Source organism: Lingula anatina, chromosome 8 (genome assembly GCF_051362555.1).
Source record: "Lingula anatina isolate TDL-2025a chromosome 8, LinAna3.0, whole genome shotgun sequence".
Taxonomy (NCBI): domain Eukaryota; kingdom Metazoa; phylum Brachiopoda; class Lingulata; order Lingulida; family Lingulidae; genus Lingula; species Lingula anatina.
Genome location: NC_141774.1, coordinates 6112501 through 6139288, shown reverse-complemented (window position 1 = coordinate 6139288; position 26788 = coordinate 6112501). Strand labels below are relative to the sequence as shown.

General features: G+C 34.8%; 1 protein-coding gene across 9 annotated transcripts in view; it reads right to left on the bottom strand.

Annotated features, from left to right (window-relative positions):
• LOC106181201 (uncharacterized) overlaps positions 1-26788 on the bottom strand; it is a 93639-nt gene that overhangs the window by 36664 nt on the left and 30187 nt on the right. For 6 of the 9 annotated variants that reach the window (XM_086994510.1, XM_086994512.1, XM_086994515.1 and 3 more), the window contains exons 4-23: positions 26021-26110; positions 25267-25387; positions 22275-22349; positions 19688-19832; positions 15475-15547; positions 14441-14486; positions 14014-14097; positions 13528-13643; positions 12951-13123; positions 12413-12546; positions 10541-10775; positions 9829-9980; positions 8542-8703; positions 8077-8316; positions 7505-7678; positions 6761-6838; positions 6298-6417; positions 5909-5935; positions 4060-4149; positions 2364-2459 (exon numbers count right to left, since the gene is read on the bottom strand). In XM_086994510.1, coding sequence (XP_086850636.1) covers positions 2364-2459; positions 4060-4149; positions 5909-5935; positions 6298-6417; positions 6761-6838; positions 7505-7678; positions 8077-8316; positions 8542-8703; positions 9829-9980; positions 10541-10775; positions 12413-12546; positions 12951-13123; positions 13528-13643; positions 14014-14097; positions 14441-14486; positions 15475-15547; positions 19688-19832; positions 22275-22349; positions 25267-25387; positions 26021-26110 — 2431 coding nt within the window. The remainder of the gene's footprint in view (positions 1-2363; positions 2460-4059; positions 4150-5908; positions 5936-6297; positions 6418-6760; positions 6839-7504; positions 7679-8076; positions 8317-8541; positions 8704-9828; positions 9981-10540; positions 10776-12412; positions 12547-12950; positions 13124-13527; positions 13644-14013; positions 14098-14440; positions 14487-15474; positions 15548-19687; positions 19833-22274; positions 22350-25266; positions 25388-26020; positions 26111-26788) is intronic. The other 3 variants (XM_086994513.1, XM_086994511.1, XM_086994514.1) reach the window with 3 other exon arrangements.

Genomic DNA, 26788 nt, shown 5'->3' with positions numbered 1-26788 from the left:
AGTATTCTATCGTTAACAATCTATGTCAAACTTTTTCAATGACAACACTGCACAAATAAGCACATTCTCAATGTATTTTTAAGCATTAACATAATAGCAATAGTTCAGTTGGGACCAATTCCATTCTAGGGTCGCCAAAGGCGCTGTAACAGTTCTAAAAATTGCTAAGTGCACATGTCAAAAACATACAAGCTTCATAAAAATTATGCAAACAAAAGGAAATATAAGTCAATAATGAATAAAACTTTCGTAAAAAATCTAAGGCTGCCTCCCTGACACCTCTAAAATTGCACTAACAACACTCATTTAACCTTAAAACAACACCACTCCACCCTCCGATTTTTCTTTTAATTCTTTAAGTTGCAGTTATTTCCCCTTATTTATGGAATATATATACCCTATCCAAATTGGTGAACAATATCATTTTCAAGCTCTTAATTTCTTTTTTTTTTTTTCAACCATATTTAGCCTCCATTTAGAGTGTGGCTAAAAAAACATGGGTCAGATTCTTTATATCTAAGTTTTTTTTTAATTTTTTTTTTTACAATTTTGTTCAAACCTTTGATTTTCATTTGCAAGTTACATAACAAAGTAATCCTGATTAAAATATGGCAGCAAAGGCCTGGATGCATTTGTTTGATGCAGACATGTGTATTGATCAAAAAATTTAATAAGCTAACAGAAATTAATTTATAACAGAAAGCTACACATATTCATTATAAAACGGCGGATAAGAAAAAGCAAGAGCGAGATTGCACTTTAGGGTGTGAAATAACAACAGAATTTGTTCAACTGCTTTAGAAAAATAAATTACTAAATAATAAACAAACAAAAATAAATTGAATAGCACTGATAGTTATAACATTTGAAAAATGAAAAGTATAAGCAATAATAAAAAATGAACACCAAAAACTGCAAAAATAACAACATCAAAGATTGTAACACTCGCTGGTGTCCATAAACCATGACCTGCAGGTATTTTTCATTTCATAAGCAAAGAACAAGGATGTTGTGTTCAGATTTTGCAGGGTTTCTTGAGGGGTGGCTCCATCTGTCATTATTTTCAGCAGCACTAGTTTCTAGCGAGTTTGGTTTTCACAGGACACAAAGCAGCCTTCCGACTAGGGCCATTTTAGACACAAAAACGGTCCCAATACATGAACCATTCAATATTTACAACATAATTTGGATGCCATCTGCTGACACGATTAAGACCCATTTTCTGTCCAAAATAGCCTTAGTCTGAATTCTTGATTTTAAGCCCAAAGGGGTATTTATAATCAAGCCTGAATTCTTGACTTTAAGCCCAAAAGGGCATTTATAATCAAATGTCATCCACCAGGTATAAATTAAATACCAGAGGATATCCATATATTTAGGATATCAATCAATATATATTTCCAGGAGATTATTGTTTATAAAATATCAAAGGGTTTCCACTGGCTATCAAATGATATCACAAAATATCTGTAGGATGTAAAACAATATCACAATATCAATTATCAAAGGATATCATAGCTAGGATATGTATATCGGGTAGAAATAGGATATAAATATTGGTAGGATATCAATTGATAATGGCAGGGTTATCTGTAGGTTATCATAAAACTTATAGGAAATCATGGAATATCTGTAGGCTCACAAATATCTGCAGGATATCAAATTTTAAAGATATCTATAGGGTTTAAAATATTGGTAGGATGTCATAGGCAGTCTTTGGAACATTAACATCAATAAGCACAACAAGCATGCGACAACATACCTCCAGAAAAGAGAACCTCTGCCAGACAGAAGCAGCAAAGAGAAAACCAAGCACACTTTTATATATCACGGATATCTGATAAAGATTTTAATTCTAACTCATAATTATCATCATGTACGAAAGATTTTTTTTTTGTATCTTTGCTATTGATGATATTATTCAATCAAGTTTTGACCACTGGTTTTAGATACTTATAAACAAATGACAACAGTCAAAATTTTTGATATTTCTTCATTTCTATTTCTGACTGAAGGTTATAAAAATAATTTCAAGACACCTAGTTTTTCTTATACTGTCTTTTTTATGTAAATACAGAAAATAAATGAATAAAAACTTGCAAGACATCATCAAGGCCGAACATCCAACTTTTGATTTTTTAAACAATTAGCTGCTACACTGCCAAGCTCAGCAATATACAAATGTTTTCCAAATAGTCAAAAATGTGATCAAAAGTACATTACAAATGTCAAAAGACATGCTGGATACCATTAAGGCCAAATTCAGTCCCAGATCAGATCAGATCAGATTGGGATAAAAAAGGAAATGTTGATGAGAAAAGGAGGTAGTCAAAAGAAACAAGATGGCTGCCACAATATCTTACCTCGTTTCCGCCTCTATACGCTGGTGCTGTTCCTTTTCCGCCAGCTATGCTGAATCCAAGGCCGTTGTCGTCACGAACCAGGTTCACTGTTAGAGTCTACAAACAATAATTGCTTTTAAATATACACCATGAAAAAAGTTTCAAAACCAACCCCCAATCAAGTAGGGAATGGTGGAAGTATTTTCTTGAAATGGGCCCTCAATACCCCGACCCCCTCTTTGAAATACTAATGGAAACTGGTGCTGTATTTTCAGTAAAGATGGACTGACCCAACTTGGTCCGACTCATCTCAGCAGTAGTCTAAGTATTTTTATCTATTGAGTAACATCCCATTAACAATAGAATAATGCCTAAAAGCCACGGGAGTCTGTCCTGAATAATGTATAGAATGTGTGTAAATAAAATAGGCAACTCTGCATCTGTTCTTTGATCAATACAAACAAAAGGCTATTCCCTGAAATGAAAGCAGACAAAATTTTTGTGGAACAACACCAGAATTTCTGCTGAGATGGGCTATGCCAAGTTAAATCAATTCAACTTCACTGGAAACATGCCTACAGTGTGGTCTCAGATACTAACTGGCACACAGACCACTAAAGGTGCATTTCAGCCTGCAAAGGATTTTGGGATCTGAGAGACACTGGGATCTCTCTTGTTCAACCCCACTCAGAACAAAGAGGTCCCACTGTTCCACAGACACTCAAATCTTTGCTCAATCAATCTGGCTGTCCAACGAGGTTCTAAGGTAATTCCTCACAAAAATCAAACAAAATTCATTGTATAATTTCTCAGAAGTATTTTGCTCTCATTACATTTAAACTGCAAAGTTGTAAAAGTACACAATATTTTTTTAAAAGTTCACAAGAAAAATTTATCGAAAATCATACAATTTAAACTTTATGGCAACTTTTCACTCCTGCATAATTATATGAATTTCCATTGGAAAAACAACATTTTGCTGGGAAAACCCACAGTTGTTGACTTAAAATATCTAAAAACCTGTTTGGAGTTGTGTCGGGAATTGGGTTAAAAGGAGAATCTAAAACCCAAATATATGATACATCGAAAAATAGGATGTTGCAAATTTGTGAGAAATTACCAAAAATGACATCTGGCTGAGCACTTATGTATGAGAAGATAATGTGCCCCTGTTAGTGCTCTATTCTTAGACTATGGGTCCTACACAAAGGGTGAAGTGAAAAAGGAAATTTTTCTAAATTTGAGTGAAATACATTTTCCAAGCAGTGTGAAATGATTAGTTTTGTAGACAGAAGGGGATTAATAATATAGTATTTTATGGTATTTGATATACAGACTAAGTTGATCTAATTTTCTGCAGGTGATTTAATATCATGGTGTATGGTTACAAAGAGCTCCCACTCATTCCATACAAAATTTATCACAAGCATACAATATTGGAAGCTATCCATGTTGAAGTAAAAGTAATTTACTTTTTTCATTTTATCTTTAATTTGGATCTATTGCCTCCAATATCATCAAGCAAAATTCCACAGGTGTAGCAAAACAATCCATTATCAAACAAAATCCACATTGCAATTCTACTACAGTGCTCGCTCTAATATCCCACAATGCATCACAATATCCCATAATTTACCACCCAATTCAACAGAAAGTCTCCCATAAAACCAAGAATGAAACAGAAGGAAGGAAAGAGAGGAAAGAAGCCAAATAATACCTCGGCATGAATTTCCATTTCTGGTTCTGGTGCAAATGTTACACTATTGCCACTGCCCCGCCTCTTACGTTCACTGTTAGGTACGACCTTCTGCAATAAACATGCCACCAGGGGGCTCCAAGTTAGTTGAAGCAAAAAATCAAAATAGCCACCAAGATTCAGTAAACATGTAAATAAACTCTATTTGGTATATAAATGTTAGAATGAACTAAGAGGAAGATGCATGGTACAGAATAATTAAAAACAGAACAGAAACCAGTGGTTGGTTCAAGATGCCTATGGCTAGAATACTTGCAAGATAATTGTTGTATATATATTATACCATACTACGAGAATGAAAATATATAACTATATGATTGAAGACATAACAAGTCAAGAGTAACTTTACCCACAGGTTCACTTTCTAGATTGAAACAATCTCTTCTGAGTCACATGAAAGAATCAGCCACAGATTCACGTTGAATACTAATATATACACGATAAGTCTTGTTCAACTTTGGTTTAACTTAAGAGAGAATTTGTCTCAATGACATCACTCAAATCTGGGACCTTGAAATATAATAAATAGGGTTGTCTGAAGAGGTCCAAAAAGGTTGTCTTACTTTTCCAAACATTTTTATGCTATACAGTGGCGATTTTACTTTCAGATATCCAAATTGTGGGTGACCTCAACCCCTTTTTTAATGAGAGAATGGCCGAACCAATTTTAAGTAGGACTTCTATTTGTGTTTCAGATAGAAATTTGAGAAGAACCATTTTTTTCTTTTCTTTTTTGTTGTTCAAACTACTTTAAACAATTTTTTTCTCCTATATCAATCTGCACATTGTGATTGGCTTGTCTGATGATGTCATTCAAACTATTCTGGGTTTCAAGTTCCACCAGTTTGAACACGCTTTAAATTACATCATGAACCTTAGGATAGAAAAGCTGTTTGATATGTATGCAGCCCAAAGCCATGCTAAAGTGAGACATGCTCTTCTGAGTATAAATCAATATCTGCCACAAATTTTTCTCATGGAGTACCTAGCATCAGAATACAGTGCAATTCTTTAAAAATTTATATTGACGTTTGGTGCACATGTTCCCTTAGCCCATAAGTGCAAAGGTACAGAATGTCCCATTAAATCAAAATTATATTTGTAAAAAAAAATCTAAAAAAATAAATAAATAAATAAATAAATAAATTATCATTTTAAATTGAGTCATTTCTTTGACTGAATTAGAAATGGAAATTTGTTTCTAAGCTGCTACCCTATGAAATTTAAAAGAACATCACATTGTGAAAATATGCTTCAAAAATATATATGGTGATTAATATTTTTCTTTTTTATTCCAACCACCTCAAAAATTCACAGAAAAATCACAAAACAATCAGCAAAATAAACCCAATACATAGGGTCTACTTCTCGCTTTGACTTCAAGAATAATATGATTATAATAAAGATGGCAAGACATAATATAATATAATAATCCACATCCACTGATTATAAAAAAATGTCCTAGCAGCAGAGAGAAAATATGCCAAAGAACTACTCTTATTGGTTCAACTAAAATGTTTTACATTAATTTTCAGAGTGCATATATTTCTTAATGCATTGAAACCCTCCCCCTCCTCAAAAATAAGGAACAAATAAGGAAATAAATTTGTATACATCCACTTCGTATACATACCCTGGAAATAGAAGTGGTAAATATGTCACCAAAGGATGGGTTTGACGAGATTATAAAGAGGGACTTCAACAGACTGTCTTGCTTATTAAGTTTAATGTAAAACAATTTAGATAGGAGCAAATGGACGCAAGGATTAGTGCAGGAACCAATAAGATATCGCGTATCACCCATTTTTACCTGTTTATGGTCGTAGAAATCTCTCCACTGAAAACACAACAGCTGTTTAAAAATCACATCCAAATCCTATCATTATCAAAATCCCTAGTAACCATATAGCTGAATATATAAATTTTCTTTACCATTCCAAATATTCAGTTTTGTGCAATTCAGCAAAAAAATCTCATCAACTTTGTAATTCACTCAAAGCCACAACGACAGTTTCTTCAAATCCCCAAAGAAATCATCTTCGTGAGGTGCTGAAATAATGGGGTGGTCTTAACTCCGAGATTAAGAACAGATTGAAGAAACTATTGTTGTAAATTCGTGAAATTATCAACTAACAACTACACCTTAATAACAACTTCTTTCAACAACAGTTTCTTAAAATTATGACTCGTAAAACCTACCGAGGGTTCCGATGGAACCAACACCTCTCTTGCAATCACCATGGTAACGGTCGTGCCGCTCTTTTTCAAGGCTTCTACTGCCTCATGGTGGAACGCGTTCAGTAGGTTAATGTTGTTTACCTGAAATAATATAAAAATTTGCTGTATCAAAAAGCTCCATAACTATGAAACACCATGCCAAAGATGCGACCATAAAAATTTTTAAAGGATCTTGATACTACATGGTTAATTCTTTCTTTAAACAACACATTATTGATAAAAAGTCAACTTTTCAAAGGAGATTAAACATGTTTTTAACCGACAAGGCAGGACATTTAACTATGATAAAGGGTGGAAATGTCATTTTCAAAAGTAGAAAATATGTTCAGTCTCTTTAAAAATGTTTAACCATAATATCAACGTTTTAACAATTTATATTACCAAAATTCAGTTTTATCATTTAATATATTTAGCAAGTACATACTGAGATGAGTTTGTCCCCGACTTTAATACCAGCAGCTTCTGATGGACCATCAGGGGTGACCTTGGAGATGAATACATTCTGGAACAAATGAGGTGACATATCTGATTATTTCTGAATTAAATCATTTGTCTTGTGCTATGGACTTATATGTGTAACCAGTGTTTGCCTCTTAGGAAAATAAGTTGCTGGACCGAAAGTCCAGCCATCTTGAAAAGTACATGGACTGAATGTCTGCCGGGTGGGAAAACTTCTCAGCCTGTTCTGAAAGTTGTCAGCCCCGGGCAGACAGTCCAGCCTTAATTTCTAACACTGTGTGTAACTGCATTCACATTAGGATGACATTTAGGCAAGTCAAGCTGGTTAAATTGAAAGAAGTGCGTTCTATATGAAGTCTTTTGTATTCATACTACATTGATTGATTTACCTGTAGAAGTACCAAGACAGGACCAACTCTGAACATGCTTTCGCATTTTGCAAATCTTATGATCAATTGCTAATATGCATTGCATAAACAATTCTTGCACATCACATCATTTATAACTTCAAACCTGGTTTCAGTTGGCAGTTTCTTGACGTTTCAGAACATAAATATTAAAATGTGTACTTTCTACAGATACAATATCAAATTTGTCTCAAGAGTAACACATTCAAACTTCAAGCACCAAAGTTCCTGCATCTTTTCTTCTCAGTCAAAATCAACAGCAATATAGATGTCAACACCCACCAAGACGAGACCAAACCTACCTCATCATCCCCTTTGAATGGAGTGGATCCCTTTCCGCCAGCTATACTGATACCCAGGCCCTGACCCGGCTGGCGCTCTATCCGTATCTGAACCTCTTCTTCAGCAACTTCCATGGGGACCGGCTGCTCCTTTGAGGCAAGGATGGAGGGGGGCATCTGGTTCTCTTCATCCTCCTGTGGAGATGGGTAATTTGTTAGCTTACTCTTAATATTTCATCTTTAATTACTTCATACAACTGGTTTAGGATGTCTTTATCTTAATATTAACAGCAATATAAAACAGATTTATGTCTTATCTTAGATGATTGTAATCAGACAGGAAACTAGAGCCTTTAAAAAATTCCAGAAAACGCTAGTGTCAAAGATGCACAGTTCTTCATCTCTATAACATAACTGGTTTAATTTGTCTTTATTCTCATAAAAGCTGATCAGAGTAAATCAAGATTACAGCATGCATTATCAAGTGTCAAGAGTCACAAAATGTAGCTTAGACCTCGATCTTTTCTTGTCTTTTTCTAATCACCACGTTTAGGTCTAATGCAAATTGTATGTGTAAAACTTTTCCCTGTTACCTCTCCTAGTTCCTGTGATGGTGGGTTTTCTGGTGTAGAGGGACTATTTTTCTGTGCCGCTGCTTGCGCTAGGATCTGCCTCACTTTCTCTTCCGCATCTTCTTTGGACGCCATGTTGATTCGCTTGTTTTTCAGATGGTGTGGTGTGTCTCGCCTTCTGAGGCGGTGATCTTTGTCTGGTACTTCATCCGCGTCGGGTAGGAAAGCAACATGTCTTTCTGTGAACTCATCAGAATCATCCTAGCAGAAAAAGAGACGATGATCAAATTTTGTTAGACATGAAAATTATTTCAATTATTAAAAAAAAATAAATAAATACACTGGATCTTGTAATGTAAAAAAGACAATCATCACTGAGTATTCTATAGTCAAATCTTTTGGCAAGATTAACTAAATATTATTATGAAAAATTCAACAATTTAAGTTTGCTGCAATTTTAGTGAAAAAAAAACTATAAACACTCACATCATCTCTCCTCTCTGTAGCATCTGTCTGATCTTCTTCCTCCTCGGCCTCCGCCATTTCTGTGTCCTGTGGTATGACAGTTGTTACCTGGGTTACCGTGACAACCTTGGGGGATGGCTGGGGTGGTTCCTGCGCCTTTGGAGGTGGAGAGACCTCTACAACCTACAGACAGAATAAAAAAAAAAGATGATTTCTCAATATAGAGCATAAGAGTAAATGGCCTCTACAACCTACAGAGAGAATAAAAATAAAAAGACGACTCCTCAATCTGGTGCATATAAAAGACAATTCCTCAATCTAGAGCATATAAAAGACAATTCCTCAATCTAGAGCATATAAAAGACAATTCCTCAATCTAGAGCATATAAAAGACAATTCCTCAATCTAGAGCATATAAAAGACAATTCCTCAATCTAGAGCATATAAAAGACAATTCCTCAATCTAGAGCATATAAATGACAATTCCTCAATCTGGTGCATATAAAAGACAATTCCTCAATCTAGAGCATATAAAAGACAATTCCTCAATCTGGTGCATATAAAAGACAATTCCTCAATCTAGAGCATATAAAAGACAATTCCTCAATCTAGAGCATATAAAAGACAATTCCTCAATCTAGAGCATATAAAAGACAATTCCTCAATCTAGAGCATATAAAAGACAATTCCTCAATCTAGAGCATATAAAAGACAATTCCTCAATCTAGAGCATATAAAAGACAATTCCTCAATCTAGAGCATATAAAAGACAATTCCTCAATCTAGAGCATAATCAAATTAAATTCACATAAAGTCCACCCACATGTACACACCCACATGTACACACCCACATGCACACACCCACATGCACACACCCACATGTACACACCCATGCACATTATATAGAAAATTACTATTAGACCCCATTTCCAGAGATTAGACCCATCTACTTTAGATCGACCTAACTCCCTGGGGGTTCACGCTAAATAGCTGTCAGCCGAGCAGACACGAAAGTTAATTACCCCCTTACAGCTTGTAGTAGGCGGGACGGACATTTAAGCCGGATTATCTGACAGTAATCTAGTGAGACTCCCCGCGGGGATAGATCGATCTAAAAGCTCTGGGAATACAGCCTAAAATACTAAATATATTCTACTTTGGCTAAAAGATAAAATATTTCACCAATATGTATTAAATTTATCACTGATTTAGTTCAGATCTGACTAAATATGACCAACATTTATTTGAAAAGGATTTCTAACCTGTTCTTCTTTAAAGTTTGTAATAGAAGAAAATAAACTATCATACCTTGGGTTTTTCTGCTGGAACATGTTCTGTGGGAGAGCTTGGTTTCTCCTCTGTGAAGATCACCTTTTTATCCTCCTTGTGATAAGTGGGGGACGCATCTTTCTTCTCGTATTTGTGTTCAGTTTTCAGCGGAGGTGGAATGGGCATGGCAACTAAAAATAAGACATCAAAATAAATTACAAAATGTTATGGAAACCTCTTTTTATGTGTAAAGTTGGAATGGGCAAGGCAACTAAAATAAGACAACAAAAAACATTACAAAATGTTATGGAGGCCTTTTTTTCTCATATTTGTGTTCAGTTTTCAATGAAGGTGGAATGTTCATGGCAACTAAAAGTAAGACATCAGAAAAAATGTGAAAAAGATGTGTTGGCTGACTCGTAAGTCACCTGTCCAGTTCCATTTTCGACAGAGGTGGAATGGACATGATAATGGAAAAATTATCAAAGAAACATGCTTTAAGATCATGATATTAGTATGGAGATGATAAGTACTCATACATTTTCATAAGTTTTCAAAAACATTTTCTAGGATAAAAATTATAGTTCAAAACAAAAAAGTACTTAAAAACCCTAAACCAAGGGTGTTCAATTCTATTTAAAGCATTAAAAACATTTACAAACAATGTCTCTCAGCTGATTTGTAAAGAAGTAAAGCAGTAGTGATCTGAGGATCCATCATGAAAGAAAATATAAAGAAAGGCGACATTCACCTTTTGTGGGCTTGGTTGGAGATTTCACAGTAGGGCGCGGAGCCTCAAATTCCTCCTCAGTCCAAGATATCGTCGAGTCGCGCTGCGGGACAAAAGACCCCTCCTTTTTCTTGTCCTCTCCCTTCGGAATGATATGACCGTCTATCTTGCCTTTCACGGTGACAGCCTCAAACAGTTTGGCGTGGCGTGCCTTCAAGTCCTTCGGGTGAGGCGTGTTGTGACGTACAAAATGGCTCTGCAATAGTTGATCAAAATATTTTTTATTATGGTCTATTTACATTGCTGTCATATATGGAGCTTTATTTTTATACCACAACATGGCTCTCTCAAAAACTGATTAGATAGTGAAGTTATTCACCTCATCAAGTCCTTTAACACATACCATGGTTAAATGCGCATGAGAGACACATTTATGAATTTATTATTCTTTTAAATGTTATTTATCTTATTCATTTATTAGAATAATTACTAGTATATGTATTAATTGTAATAAATATATTAATAATAAACAAATAAATAAATACAATACGAATCTGAAACATAAGCCATGTCGTTCCTGTTTTAAAAGAGGTGCATTATTTAAGTTAATTTGTCAAAGTGCACCAAAATAATAAACAAATAAATAAATACAAAATGAATCTGAAACATAAGCCATGTCGTTCCTGTTTTAAAAGAGGTGCATTATTTAAGTTAATTTGTCAAAGTGCACCAAAATAATAAACAAATAAATAAATACAATATGAATCTGAAACATAAGCCATGCCGTTCCTGTTTTAAAAGAGGTGCATTATTTAAGTTAATTTGTCAAAGTGCACCAAAATAATACACAAATAAATAAATACAATATGAATCTGAAACATAAGCCATGTCGTTCCTGTTTTAAAAGAGGTGCATTATTTAAGTTAATTTGTCAAAGTGCACCAAAATAATAAACAAATAAATAAATACAATATGAATCTGAAACATAAGCCATGTCGTTCCTGTTTTAAAAGAGGTGCATTATTTAAGTTAATTTGTCAAAGTGCACCAAAATCATAGTTCATAACTATAGACCAGATTTAGGGTCACAGCTCTATTGTGTCGCTGTTCCAAGGACTTTTTTCTCTATCAAAATGGTGTCTGACTGCAACCTGATAAGTCTAATTTGCGTAATTAATATTCCAAATTTGTTCAGTCGGAACAGTAATGGAGTTGATTGAAATCTGATGAGGATTCATTGCTTCTCCATATTGCGCAATTTCTACAAGGCATGACTGTTCTGCAGCAAGCCTTAATCTCGTTTTTTATGGTAGTAATATCATCCCTTTCACATTAATATCTACATATCCATTATCTTCTTATTACGTGTATCTTTTTTCTACTTAACGATATTACTCTATTCCAGACACTTGTCATTTTTCTCGTCCAAGCTTCCCTATTCTAAGATGTCAACATACTTTCCTGACAGGAATAAGGCAATGTTTGTACGTTGAAGCAATGGTGCATTGTCTACGAGTATGGGTCTATAAAATGATGCCTAAATAATAAAATTTGGTTGCTTTTCCCAGGCAAAGCTTTTATGATTTATCTAATTATCAAGAAGTTTTATTTTTCATTTTTGCTATTTCTGGCTTGAGAAAGTGTTTGTAGCAGAAACATTTAAAATCAAAGATAGTCACCATTTTGTTTACAGGATTTGTGTTGCATTCACTTCTACTACTTTTCTTTAGGTTTCCTGACTGTTATGATCTGAAGCAGTTGTAATAACTTGTTTACAACCTAGAGAGACTTTGCAAAAATTCTCTGTAATTTTAGGATCCCCCAAACTGTTATCTGTATCTATCATAAATGAAAACTTTCTGACTGTATTTGTTATTAGTTCAATACACTTACCTCAGAGTCATCATCTTCTTCCTCTGGCTCTTCCTCGCTACTCTCTCCTGCAAAGCGTACGCTGTCACGTGTTTTCTCCATCCAGCTGAGGCTTCGGTCATCTTCAGTCTGGACGCTGCCCTTCAACAGGTTCTCTGCAATGGTCAGTTTATAATCAAATTGTCAGGTTTTCTAAAGATGGATCCACACACAGAAATAACTCATAAATTTGAACAAAATTAATGTACAATAATTTTCTATTCAACAGTGTTTTGTTAGTAATACACGGAATAGTTGATTCAAAATTTCCCAAAAGTTATTGGGCTTTATACTATCTTCTGATCTCTTTATACCTAATTTTTCAGATACAAGGGAGGGCTTTACTAATTAGAAACTCAAAAACATCCATATATCGTACTCTTGTGGACTTTTTTGGATATGGTACATCTTGCTTTTTAAAGGCAAGATGTTGAAATTTCCAAGAAAATTAAAATGTTCTTATACTTTCACTTCCATGAAAGTCTGGGTGTAACTTCCACTTGGACTGAGCAACACTCACCCATGCTTTCAGTGTGATAGGCCTGCTGGGGCAACAAGAAACATGTGAGCACTTTCTGTCCTGTGACCTCATCCACGTCTGTCTGGAACTTCAACATGGGCTGAGCTTGATTCTCTGACATCCATATTGCCTTCAGATTACACTGTGCTATGGTGATGGGAAGATACTCTAATCTGAAAGGTCAAGGTCAGGTCAAGAGGTCAAGGTAAGATCAAGGTCATGTGGACATGGAATCCAAAGAAAGATCGATTGGTCTGTTGCTAAACACCATCTGTAGCCATTAATATAATCTATTTCAATAATTTTACACTGTTCAGTTTAAGTGTGGGTTTTCGTGAATGGAAAAGAGCATATTTTCCCTTCTTCAGTCATTTTACCATTTACACAAATACCAAGAAATACGATGATTCCTTTACAAGACAGTCTTACAGTAAAACATAACTTCCCTACTTTATAAATAACTGGTCTGCTTAATAAAATCAACAAACCTTAGCAAAACATTTCTTACTTCTTATTATTATATATTTCATACCATTTTATTATATACTTTCTTATTACACACTGTAGAATAACTCACCGATTTCCAGATACATCTAGCACATGCAGGTCTTTAAGGTTTCCTATTTCCTGTGGCAGACGACCCACTCTGTTATCTCTCATGGATAAAACCCCTAGTTTTGAACACCTGCCCACCTGAGAAATAGTCACATGGATATTAGATACATGATTAGGCTCACTAACAGACATGATTTTTGGATTGAACAAAAAAGAATGACGGAAACTTGGTGGTCTTATGACTGTGGGCTTGGGGCCTGTTAAACTCAAATAAATAAATGTAATGTGGAAAAAATTAACAGATGTCTGATTCAAACCTGAAATAATTTTCTTCCTTGTCATTTTAGATAAATAGCTGGCAAAATTAAGTCGAAAAGAAAATGTAAAATGATATTGTGCTCCAACCCTCTCAATAGTCAAAAGTTCACAAATAAATAAATAAATAAATAAATAAACGAATAAACAAACATGCTTCTAATTTATCAAGGGTTTTGACCTTAAAACTCACCTCTTTGGGCATCTCTGTCAACCTATTCCTGTCAACGTTGAGATTCGTTAAATTCTTCAACTTTCCCAATGAAAGTGGAAGTTCCTAAAAAAAGGAATGACAGAGTAAATTAAAACTGACAATGTTTTGGTAGGAATGAAACAAACAAGCAACAATAATAACTTTTGAGCATGCTGGACTTTACCTGAAAATTGTCTATGCCATATTGTTGTCATTTGGAAGGAAAAAATATTATACCTAATATAGGTGTCTGCATCAAATATGATAAAAGAGAGACTGATGTATTGAGACAGAAATTGGTGCAATTATCAAATGATCGAAACATAAATGCTGCTTGGATATGTTTAAACCAATAATGTGAATAACTTTTTCTTCAACAGCACTTACCAAAAATGATTTCAAATCAAACAATAAAATCATCACTTACTGATAAAAGATTTTCTGTTAAAATAAGTTCTTGTAAACTCTCACAACTGCAAAAGAAAAAAAAAGGTACATAAATAATCACATTCTGATTTAAGATTCTACATTAGACATATTAAGTCTAATATTACCATCCTGAAGAAAGCTTAAAGGTAGGCAAAGCACTTCGTACATTAATAAAATTTGCTGTTGACAGTGTCACTTGTTAAAGAGCAATAGATGAGAAATTGTGTTAGTTGTCACAACACCATGGGTGCTACAGTTAACTTAGTTTAAAGTTTGGTTGGTGAATGTAATATCTTTTGTGACAGTGTGACAAGATATCTCAGCATTATGAATGTTTTTTGTTGCAGTCACCCTGAGCTTCAGAGATAACTTGACACTAACCTCTTCACTATAGCCTATCTTCATCGTGTCAAGTTACCTCTGACGAAAATAGTTTGACCTAGTTTATATAAGCCAATTGAATCCAAGTTTCAAAATTTTTCACCAAAGTTTGGTGAAAACGCTGATTGGTTGACCGTCAATCGGCAATCCTCGGCTGATTCCGCAAGCTCCATACTAACAACAAAGTTATTTTCGAGTGCGGAGACATCCGAGTAGTTCTGAGGCCCTGCATCATTATCTACTGAGGGATGTGTATTTTGCGTGCTGCCCACAGGTTACGGCAAGTCCCTGATATTCAGCCTTATCTTTGATTGGTCCGGATTTGAACAAAGCGCGCTTTGACTCGTTCGCGTTCATTGGCTAGATCGTTCAATGAGTCATTGAGTGCGGGCTTTAAATTTGATTGGCGGGCGGAGGGGGCAATCGAATGTGGTCAGAGGTAACTTGACACGATGAAGATAGGCTATTGTGAAGAGGTTAGTGTCAAGTTATCTCTGAAGCTCAGGGTGGTTGCAGTGTGTTAGGTGTGAAAATATGTCAGCATTATTAATGTGTTTTTTGTGACAGCATGTTGGGTGTGACAATATATCTGCTGTGACATTTCAGTTGCACACTGACTATTATTTGTATCATCCCTATTTTTCTACTTACTTTCCAATTTGTGTTGTGAGTACTAAAAGCCTATTCTGGTCAACTTTGAGGATTGACAATTTCTTCAAGCGACCTAGAAATAAATAAGGTCAATCTGATTAATATAACAATAATGATTTTGTGTGCACATCAAAATTATACTTACATTTTTCTACCCTATTTGCCAACATTATTCGTGTATTGAAACTAAATATCAATAAAAGCAGACATTGCTTTATCATCTGAAAAATGAAATCAAAATAATCCGTCCGCCCAATCAGGCACATTATTGGAATTCATTGTCATTCAGACCAACAAAAGAAAATGCTTCAAGGTTCAGTTCTGTAGAAAATAGGCCAGCATCGCCTAATTGATATCATCTCAGCATAATAACTCAGTACGTAACCTAATCTATTCTCTCTTACATCCTTCCTATTGAAACACCAAGGTTATATGTAAATTTTGTACATATTTACTGAATAAATCACCATTATCTCCACCAAGAATGCAATACTATGTTTTTGCAATCATTAGTCAACAGCCTTCCTCACGAAGTAATGAAAGGATATTGCAAAAAAAAAAATTTCAGGGCATGTCAGAAGTGGGCTGACTTAGAAATGATTAGTCTAAGGTAGCTATCTATTCATTAATTGATAATGAGAATCTATGGGCCTTGGGTGGAGGTTTAGGGACCATTCTCAGACGTGCTAACTGTGACTCGATCTATCTCCAAGGGGATTCTTGCTAAATTGCAATCAACTTAAGCAGCTTAGATGTCTGTCACCTACTGAAGCTGCTAGGGGGTAATTAATTATTGTTTAGCAGCTTCAGTAGGCGTGCCAGACACCTTAGCTACTTAAGCTGAATGCAATATTTAGCAAGAAAGTCCTTGGGGATGGATTGATCCTGTTAGATTGATCTAGGTATGGGAACCCAGTCTGGCGTAACAATCCATTCATTAATTGATAATGAGAAATGATAGGCATTGGGTGGAGGTCTAGTCTCTCTGTTTGCCTTTTTAGTTATTATCACTATTACTACTACCACATCCCACCAGCTTGTAGGTACGGTAGTGACTGGATCTTTTCAATAGGCTAAAATCATCAAGCTGCCTTCAACTTTGCAAGGAGCGCTGTCAAAACACACGTCCTTGGAGGCCCAGCTCTGAATCGTGTTCTTTTGGTAAAGTGGAATTCAACTAAGGCAGGGGCCGACCACCCCCAACACATATTTTTAAAATCTACACAAACATTATCCTATAATATAGCATTTGTGGTGCTTTTGCTGCATAGAGAATTTATTTTAGCCCGATTTTTTATTCTGTTGCTACCACTCAATAGGAATGTTTTAATTTTAATAATAAATTATGACTTTAAAATACAGTATCTGTAAAATTCACAATTTTCCCCTATTGAAAAAATCAAGTAATCACCGTATATGGGCAGCAAACATAACCAAACAGTCTACTGAAATTGGTCACAGTTAGGTCTGCCCACCTCCAATGTGAACTCGTCTTAAGACGTAAATGCTGGCTGCTTACCTAAAAAACTTCTTTATCTCAAAGATGGACATACAGATTCCTGGGCAGGGACAACACTTTTTTCTACTAAATTTAGCAGTAACTTGCTCTCATATATACAGATTCCTGGCAATATGTTAATATACTGGGGCATAGGGAATGTATAAAACTGTTTATATCTTCTAAATTTAACAGCAACTTACTGTCATATACAGATTACTGGCAATATGTTAAGGCACTGGGGCAAAAGGATGGATAACAATGTTTAATTCTACTAATTTTAACAGCATGTTGCTGTCGTATACATATTCTAGGCACTAAGTTAAAGCACTGGAGCAAAAAAGAGTGGATAACATTTCATTTCTGCTTAATTCAGCTGAATACAGATTCAAATACAGCTTCCCGGCCAGACAAGAGGCAGTGAGTATATCTCCATCTCTCTGCTGTTTTACTGTCTACAAATGTCATGCTAAATCTCTGATAAATGAAATAATCATTTCATTTTCTCCCTCCGTGCCTTCGGGATTGTTTATCATGGCTTCGCTTGAAAATGGAGCTCAGAGTACAGCACAATAGACTATCAGGGCTGCAAATTCAATTTTCAAGTCCCAATTTGTGGGGGGGTTTAGATTCCAATGTAATTAAGACCTATCTTCAGTTTGGATACAGCTTGGACGCTATATTATCAGACTGCTGCAATGCTTCAATAAAACAAAAGTACAATTTCAACAACAAACATCTTAGTTAGATATAAGTTTCAAAATAAATAAAAAATAAATAAATAAATAAAAATAAAGATGTTCTTAAATTCTTCATTTATTATAGGATTTCTATACGTAAAAAAATTCTGCATGAAAAAATCTTCTGTATTTGACCCATCAAACTTCAGTGTAATCTCAGGCCTTGGTACATTATTTCCAATTCTGATGTACTAGCTCAGTCTACATGCTCCAAATGTGGTGCTTTCTTGTCCATATGATGCAATAATCAACCACAAAATAAGCCTTATATTCACACACAAAAAAGGGAAAAAAATGCCCCAGTGACATTTAAGCATCATGTGTTACACTGCAGAGATACAATAGGTTTTCAATGATCGAAATGCTTTTTATAGACGGACAAAAACGAGGTTGAATGAAAAGAATTTCATCGGCTGTGTTAAGTTATAAGAATGATGTGAATTTTTCTTCAGTCAGTCTTCTTCAGTCCTGATAGACATCGAAATATTGGAGGTAAAACCTATCTGAATATTAGCTGTTGACTGAAGAAAAATTCAAATCATTCTTAAGGTTGACTGAAATATCACTAGTTTATTCCTCGTTACAAGTTTTTCATGAGGACAATGCGGTGTTTTGAAAAGGTAAACTACAGCTAACCCCGAGGTTGTCTTATTCCGAATATACGAACAATGCTGAAGTGCATGCACGCAACCCGAGTTAACCATAAGAATAGGGCACTTTTTGTCGATTCATTTTGGGTAGGCAAATTGAAAAATAGATGCATAAAAAATACAGCCAAGGCTAGCTTGGGGGAGTTTACAGTTTAGTTGTAACGGTCTAATGCGGTCTCTGCACAGTACATGGATATGGTTAATGTCAAGAAAAGACAACAGGATTGTTCACCCATTCGGTTTTATAGATCTTTATGTTTAAATTAAATGAGTATTTATCACATGTAACCAACTATACAGACCATGTTGGTAAAAAAAATATCTGAAGGTATAATCCTTGGGTGATACCTAAAATAACCCTACAGCTGATGCACTAGTTATTTTCTGTTGGTAAAATAAATTTTACTTTAAGTTAGAAAGCCCTTGGCAACACCTTAATAACCCTACAGGTAACAGACTACTTATTTTCTCACATGAAAAACTTGCTTTGTAACATAGCGTTATCTCCAGTATAACAATAAATGCAAAAAAGCAATAAAAAAAGTTGAATATCATGTCATATAAAAAGCTTGGCTTACACCCCATGTACCTTCTTTCTCCCTCCAAAGAAATCTTATCAATATTACTATCAAACATTTACAACTGCCATAAAACTCATCAATACCACATCTCAAGATGCAAAAGAAAACCTTTTCAATTCATGTTTATTTAAGTATTTACCACCCAGAATAAGAAAATAACCAAAATAACTTCCAGAAAGTACGTAAAGCATTATTACGTAATGATGTGCTCCTTCCCACAAATGCCATCTATGTTTTTTCTTAAAAGAAAACACGTTTTCACCACATAAAGATGCCTTGATGGTTCAGGTAAAGAGCATCCCATTACTTTTACCACAAACTGATCTAACATCTCAGGTAAGGCTCTCAAGTTAATCTCAACATCAGGTAAAAATCGAATCATCTCTCATGCACTATTTTTTTTCTATTACTTCAAGGAATTTTTTTTTTTTTTCTTTTTTATCACTTTGGGAGGAGTACATGCCCATCAACAAATCAGAGCTGAATGTTTTTTATTTCTTTTTTTTCTGTCAAAACTGGTATCAATTTGGATAAAACTCAATGGGGAGAGCTCTTTTACGCCCATCAAATAGTCCCTCTAGCGTATCTCCCTTTAACTTAAAGGGATCCTTTCTTCCTTTTTTTCTTTTAACTTTGGGAGGAACACTTACCTATTAACAACAAATTCAAGTGAAAAGTTTGTTTTTTCTGTCGAAACTGATCTCAACTTGGATAGAACTCAAATGGGGAGAGCAGTTTACTCACCAATTCCTTCTGGTAAATTCTCTAAACAGTTCTGGGATAAAAACAAGTCGGTAAGATTCTGCAGGCCTCCTATTTCCTCAGGTAAAAACTCCAGTTTGTTCTCAGAAACATCCAGCTGAGTCAGTTTTTTCAACTGTCCAATTTCCTGTTGAAAATAAAAATGACTAAATAAATATTTGATTAATAAGAAGAACATCACCTATGTTGAAGATGTATAATATAATGGCAGTTGACTTATAAATTTATAGCAAAAATACAGATGATTGGAGAATCCTTCTGTAATGAAAGCTGGGCAAGTTCCTATGAAGTTAAGGTTTAATTTTTAAAAATCTTTATTATTATTATTATTATTATTATTATTAGGATTATTATTATATTTATTATCATATTCATTATCATAAATATTATCAATATCTTTTGTTTTCATTGTGCTTAAAAATGTCATGGGGATACATTCCAACAGCCAACGAAATATTTTATAAGAAAAAAAAAAAAAAACATCCATGTACAAATATGCAAACTGTGGCTGTATTCGTGTAAAACCCAAAGGAGACCAAATTTCTCAGTCTATTCGATCAGTGTGTCCTCTTAATTCAATCCCACCAGCGCAAAAAAAGACAGGGGGAGATAGAAAACATCCACAACATTTAGGACAAATAAGAAATTATCCAATAATAACCAATCTATTTGGTCTGAGCTTGGCATACTCACAAAGCCGAAACTCCAGACAACAACCTACGAGATCAGGAGTGGCCCCACAGGACAAATGATGTTCCGACGTGGTACGGATATAAATAGGAAGTCCCTACTGATATGAAATATCAATACAATAGTCATCTCAGAACAGAGCCCATTAACAGACGTGCCCCCTGAGACCCTGGGGTTCCTACACAGGGCTGTTTTACCAGGGGTTCAGCCAAGCCAGTATTGAGGATGGCTATGGCCGCATTCAGAACTGTGGACAATGGCGACCCACTAAAAACCATGCCATCTAGTAATAAACACTGAATAGATCCCCCGTGGGGAAGTATTCAAGTGGGTCGGCCATATTTGACCCGCTGACTAGTAAGTTCACTGTTCTGAATACGGCCTTTATTACTGAAAATTGCTCTTCAACAGAATTTTACCACAAAAAAACTTTCACTGTCTCTAACAGTCTCTCAATGTTTAGGCTGGCCCCACTAAAAATGCCAGTAAAATTTAAAACGGGGTGGTAAAATCTTGTAATTTGTTCAGTCTACTGATAGATCTTTCACATCTGTTAGTTTTCAAGACACACGCGTCCTCCTAGAGACATGAAATTTGTATTCTACTGTGATCACTGAATCTTGTTTCTTGTTCTTAAAAATGTTCACACAGATAAAACAAACAAACAAACAAATAATCACCCTACATTAATTGCCTAAATTGAATTTTATTGATTAAAGGCATATATTATACCTCCATTTCACGTCAATTTTTTTTCTCGAAAGTTCACTTAACGAAAATGACAGGTCAACAGAAGGTGGCTGATGATCCAGGTCAGGGTTAATTAGAATTTCATTTTTGCTTTCTTCAAAGAGTTGTACTTCTTATTATAAATAATTAACTGAGAGGTACAACTTGATCAAGTTATGCTGTTGGAATAGTTGGATTATGGTGAGAAGATTCCTGCTCAGAAACCTATCAGAACTGGTAATTTGACAACATATTTAGACACACTGAAAATTGATTGCTTTACAAATGCTTTTAGAGAGAAGTCTCAGACTTCTTGAGATTTCATCACAAAGGAATTATCCATTGTATATTTGGTAAGCTTGGCTTCTTATCTCCTAGTCACCATCAATGCTATCTCAACAGGAAAGCCTGAAACTTTTTGCCATCCGAGATAACAATCAAAATTTTTGCAGTCAAGTACTTGTTAGCAGTCGGTCAGTAACAAAGCAATCCAACGTTTGGAATTCATTTTTCCATTGAAACGACAAGTATTAAGTATTTAGCCTATCATTAAGGAAGACAATACCCCGACCTCACATTATTCATTTTTCATCCTTATCTAAAAGACCACAGAGAAATTTGTCTAGCCTTCAGTTTTCTAGGCTGATCAGAAAGACAAAATCGATAATTTGCCTCTTTTGAATCATTTCAACCTGTGGAGAAACCTTTGTCAGCACGTTTATAAAGAGGACTGGAGCTCCTTAGGTAAAGATTATTGAATATTTCGTGACGGATTTCAGACTTATCATGAATAAATAAATAAATAAACTATTTAATCAATAAGTAAGGATTTTAGGCCGCATTCACATCGAGAAGAGATTATTGAATATTTCGTGACGGATTTCAGACTTATCATGAATAAATAAATAAATAAACTATTTAATCAATAAGTAAGGATTTTAGGCCGCATTCACATCGAGAAGAGCCGAGGCTCTACAAAGCCGAGAACTAAATATGGCGTACGTACATGAAAGAGACTTTACATAGACAAAAAATTTAACATTACAATTTATTATTATCATTATACTAATATTATTATTGTTGTTGTTGTCGCTTTTATTATTATTATTATTATTATTATTATTATTATTATTATTATTATCACACTTACAGGTGGGAGGTCCAGCAGCTCATTGCAGTCCAGCCACAATTCTTGAAGATTTGGAAGAGTTCCAATATTTTCAGGCTGAAATGGGAAAACAAAACAGGATTAAATTTTTAATTTATGATATAAAAAATATTTACCCCATCAAAATACATAAATGAATATCTTCTAGCCAAATTACAGTTCAAAACCTAAATCTATATTTCTAAAAATTAATTTAAAAACTGGTTTGGATGGAAGTCATTTATGGATGTTGGTTGATTTTATTGAGCCATTACCATTAATATATATGTAGAACACCATCCCTTAGGTAATATTAAAGCACTGAATACAAACAAATGGGAAACCTGAAAGAAGTCTCTATGAATATATGTATCTGTATTGCTCACAAAAATATTATGATAACAGTTTGTCTATCCCATCAGCTTTATCAAGGGGCATAGAAAAAATAACACCACGTCTGAATATGCTGCATATCAACAGTGAACCTCAGACGTCCAGGAACCAAAAAACGGGATGTACTAGGATGGATCACTTCTGGTCGAAACAATCAGACGGGGCTGTCTCCACAAGGCAATGTCTGACTGAAAGCTGGTCTGAACTTTAAAATGAAATTCCCAATGGGAAAAAGTCCATTTTGACCAAAGATACATATGAAATAAACCACTAAACTTAAATTTATATGAAGCAATCAGAGTATGAAGACCTCTGTCAAGGCAGTTCATCCTAACAATAATACTATTTCACCTATAATATTCTTTAAAAAATCATTATGAGCCTTTTTCACCACAATATTACCCCAAACATATTTTACTTTTTTGCCTTTTCTAATTTTTATTTACTCATAACTTTTGCCTTTACTACTCCCCTGGCTTACAATAAAAAATGTTAAATATGCCTCCATCTCCCGAATAAAAAAGCTTTTAAAATTTCTGGATACAAACCACCCACCACCCCCGAAAAGTCCACCCCTAGTAAATACTACCAGTTTGATCCTTTCCTGAAAAATTCACCAAAAGCCACCCATATTTTTTCTACATGATTCTAAGATAAAAAGTCATGCACAAACCAACACTGGCAAAAACAAAACATCCTTGATAGAGGTAAAAAGAGACGGTTCGTTTTAGACCTGTGGTGAACATTACAATACATGATTGTCACAGACCCAAGATCATAACAAGAGAAGCAGAATACAGATAATACAGATAAACAATACAGACAAAAGGAACTATGGTCCTCTAGGAAAACCAGCAATAAGAAGGACATGACAACTCCTAGCAACAGAATATATGATCAAAAAGAACAATCTAATTTTCCATTAACAGAGTCTGAGAAATTCACTGAATGTCTCCAAGGCGAGGACATCACCAAATGAACTTCACGAACTCAGCGGATGTGCACTGCATTGGCTTCTAGAAATAGAAGATATCATTATTTTCTAAGAATTCGTATGAAATGGAGAAGCTTGCATCAAACTGGTTCAGGCGCATTCCCACTTGTGCTATGTCTGCCTAACTCAGCATGCCGCATCTCAAAGAAAGCCTTACCCGTGTGATTTTGACATCTGCCATAAAAGAGACCAAAATGTTTCAGTATCAGCATCTGTCTGCATCACTGATGATGGTTCAATAATATGACAGTATCTTACCTCAGCTTCATCCTAGAGAACAATTTTATTCTTTATTCCCCCCCCCCCCCCCCCGAGTCTTCAATTATGTTGTTAAGTAAATTATGTTTTTTGCAATTTTTTTCTGACATTCAATTTTATGCTCCCCCAACCCCAAGTCTTTAATTATGTTTTATGATGTTTTAGGTAAAAGTTTCTTTTTTCTTTCTTTTTAGTTTAGTTAAAGTGGTCATTTTGTGGGTGGGTGGGTGGAGGAGCAGGGTACCTGCAAAGCTACGGGAGGGACAAATTCCCACCCAAATCCCCTTGATCCTACGTCAAGAATCCTAGCCCAAAAAACAGCACAACTGGTTGCTGAACTCTAGCTCTGTCAATTCATCATCAAAGCTGGGTTACTTTCCCTTTGGAAATACATCAATAAGCATATGGCTTAAAACAAAGCTCCTTAGAGCGATTTCAGAGAAAGGCCAGCCTTAGAGGAAGTCGAATATGGCAGTCTCAGCTAGTGTGACAGTAATCTTGAAGAAAATCCATAAAAATCCAGCCAAACTGTTAAAGAAAAAAGGTCAGAGACTGGTTACTTCACATCTTGAATAATTTTTCTTGGAAATTTTCTACGTCCTTGATTTGGGATGTGTAAATTAGGCATTGCAATTTGTCAGCAGACGGTCAATGGACGTGTGACATGAACTCAGGCATTTCACAGGGGAATTTCGAGAAAGAGAAGCAACTTGCTAGAAATGACACCTAATAGTTACTTTGTGAAACTTCGAAATGATACAAAATTGATATATAATGCACTTCTTGGTTTATTTCCCCCCCCCCCCCCCCCCCAAATATTAGCAGGCTTGCTATTAAGGACCAAAAATAGGATAAATGCTGCATTCTGTAGCACAAGTGTCTTACTACGCATGGGTAAAGATTAACAAACCTATTATATTTCAGATATTAGTGTAAAGGACATCTCCATTAATATGGAAAATCTCACAGAAATAAATTGGATAGCAGAGAAAGCAAATTAGACTTTGCTTTATTGGTCTTACAATGCAGACCTACACTGATGATAAAAAAATATCAAAGTAAAAAATATAAGGGGACAGGGATTAAGTTGGAACTGAAATCACTTTTGCCTAGCCTAAATAACTGTTTTTCCTAAAAATGACATCCAAATTTGAGAATTTTTGAAGATATCTCTATGTGGTCCATTCACAAAAAAAAAAAAAAAAAAAAAAAAAAAAAAAAAAAAAAAAAAAAAAAACCAAGGAAAACATAACCATTCCATTGTCAGAATTCACGAGTACCAACTGTTCAGACAAAGATGCCTTTATACCCGAAATTGGGCTAACATTAGCCATTCAGGCAATTACTTACTAATTCCTCAAGTTCATTGCTGCCCAGGTCCAGGCACTCCAGCTTCACTAAAAATGACAACGATGATGGCAGAAACTTGAGCAAATTTTCGCGAAGTTCTAGCGATATGAGATTGGAAAGGCTGGAATGGAAGAAAAATAAACATAAATGATTCCAAAAATATTCAATATTGCAGTTTTAAGTTTTGAATTTACAAGCAAATCTATTAAAGTATATACCATGTCTCTATGTATAAATACATGAGAATTAATTGAACTGATTATATATAAAAACAGCACACAAAATTAAAGGAACAAAACTAACAATTATGTCATCCATATTGTTTTAAAGGTAATATGAGATAAAAGAAAAATAAAAATTATCACAAATTCCTTGAAATTAATAGTGTTTATTTTACATGACACGAATTTCTTAATTCTCTTCTTCCAACTGTTTTACTTTTTAGTTATATATCTCTTTCAAAGAAGTAATATCAAAAACCAAAGAGTTATTCTATTTCTGGCCCCAGTTTCACAAAAAGCTTAAGTTAGTTCCTTGGTTTAGTTGACTAGGATTTCCATGAGCGTGCTGTTACACCACTCCTGATAGGGTAAGATGTGGCCATGTGACCATGTAACCTTGGTAATCAAGTTCTTAGCCAGGGAACCCAACTTAGGTTTTTTTTTTTTTTTTTTTTTTTTTTTTTTTTTTTTTGAAACAGGGGCCTGGATCCAGACATCCCTATTTGGAAGGGACAGAAATTTGTCAAACTCACCTGCCGATATCTGGGGGAAGTCTAGCCAGGGAGACATCGTTTAGTCCAAGGTGGGTGAGGTTCCTGAGCTGCGTAAACCCATCAGGTAGCCTGGCGAGAGAAATTTTACAGTAATTACTCATGAAATGATACTTCTTACTGAGAGAGTTTGTTTGGTAAGAGCTGTACGACCTGTCAGGTAGCCTGCAACTGGTGGAGAAACTTTATGGTAATTATTCACAAAATTCGTACTGAATTAAGAAATAATGTTTCCAATTGAAAGGATATGTTTGGTAAGCCTGTGTAAAGCAACAGGTGGTAGAGAGAAACTTTATGGTACTCATTCTCAGTTTCAATCAGACGTAATATTTCCCATTAAAAGGCTTAGTCTGGTAAAAGCTGCCTTAGGCAACCCAGGTAAGGTAAACCCATCAGGTAACCTGAAGCAGGTGGCAAAAATAAACTTTACAGTAATTATTCACATAATTCAAACAGAATTAATAAATAATATTTCCTATTGAAAGGCTATGTTTGGTAAGTGCTGTGTAAAACAACAGGTAACCTGCAACTGGTGGTTAAAGGGAATTTTTATTGTTATTATTCACCAAATTTGAATAAAATTAATTAATAATATTTCCCAACAGAATGCTTTGTTTGGTAAAAGTTGATTTCCAAGTTAGATGTATTTAAACTTTGTTAACATATCAAGCAACCTGCAGCCAAACAAATACAAAAACCCTCATTCCATAGATAGTTATACATATAATTAAAAATATTTACCAAAAGATG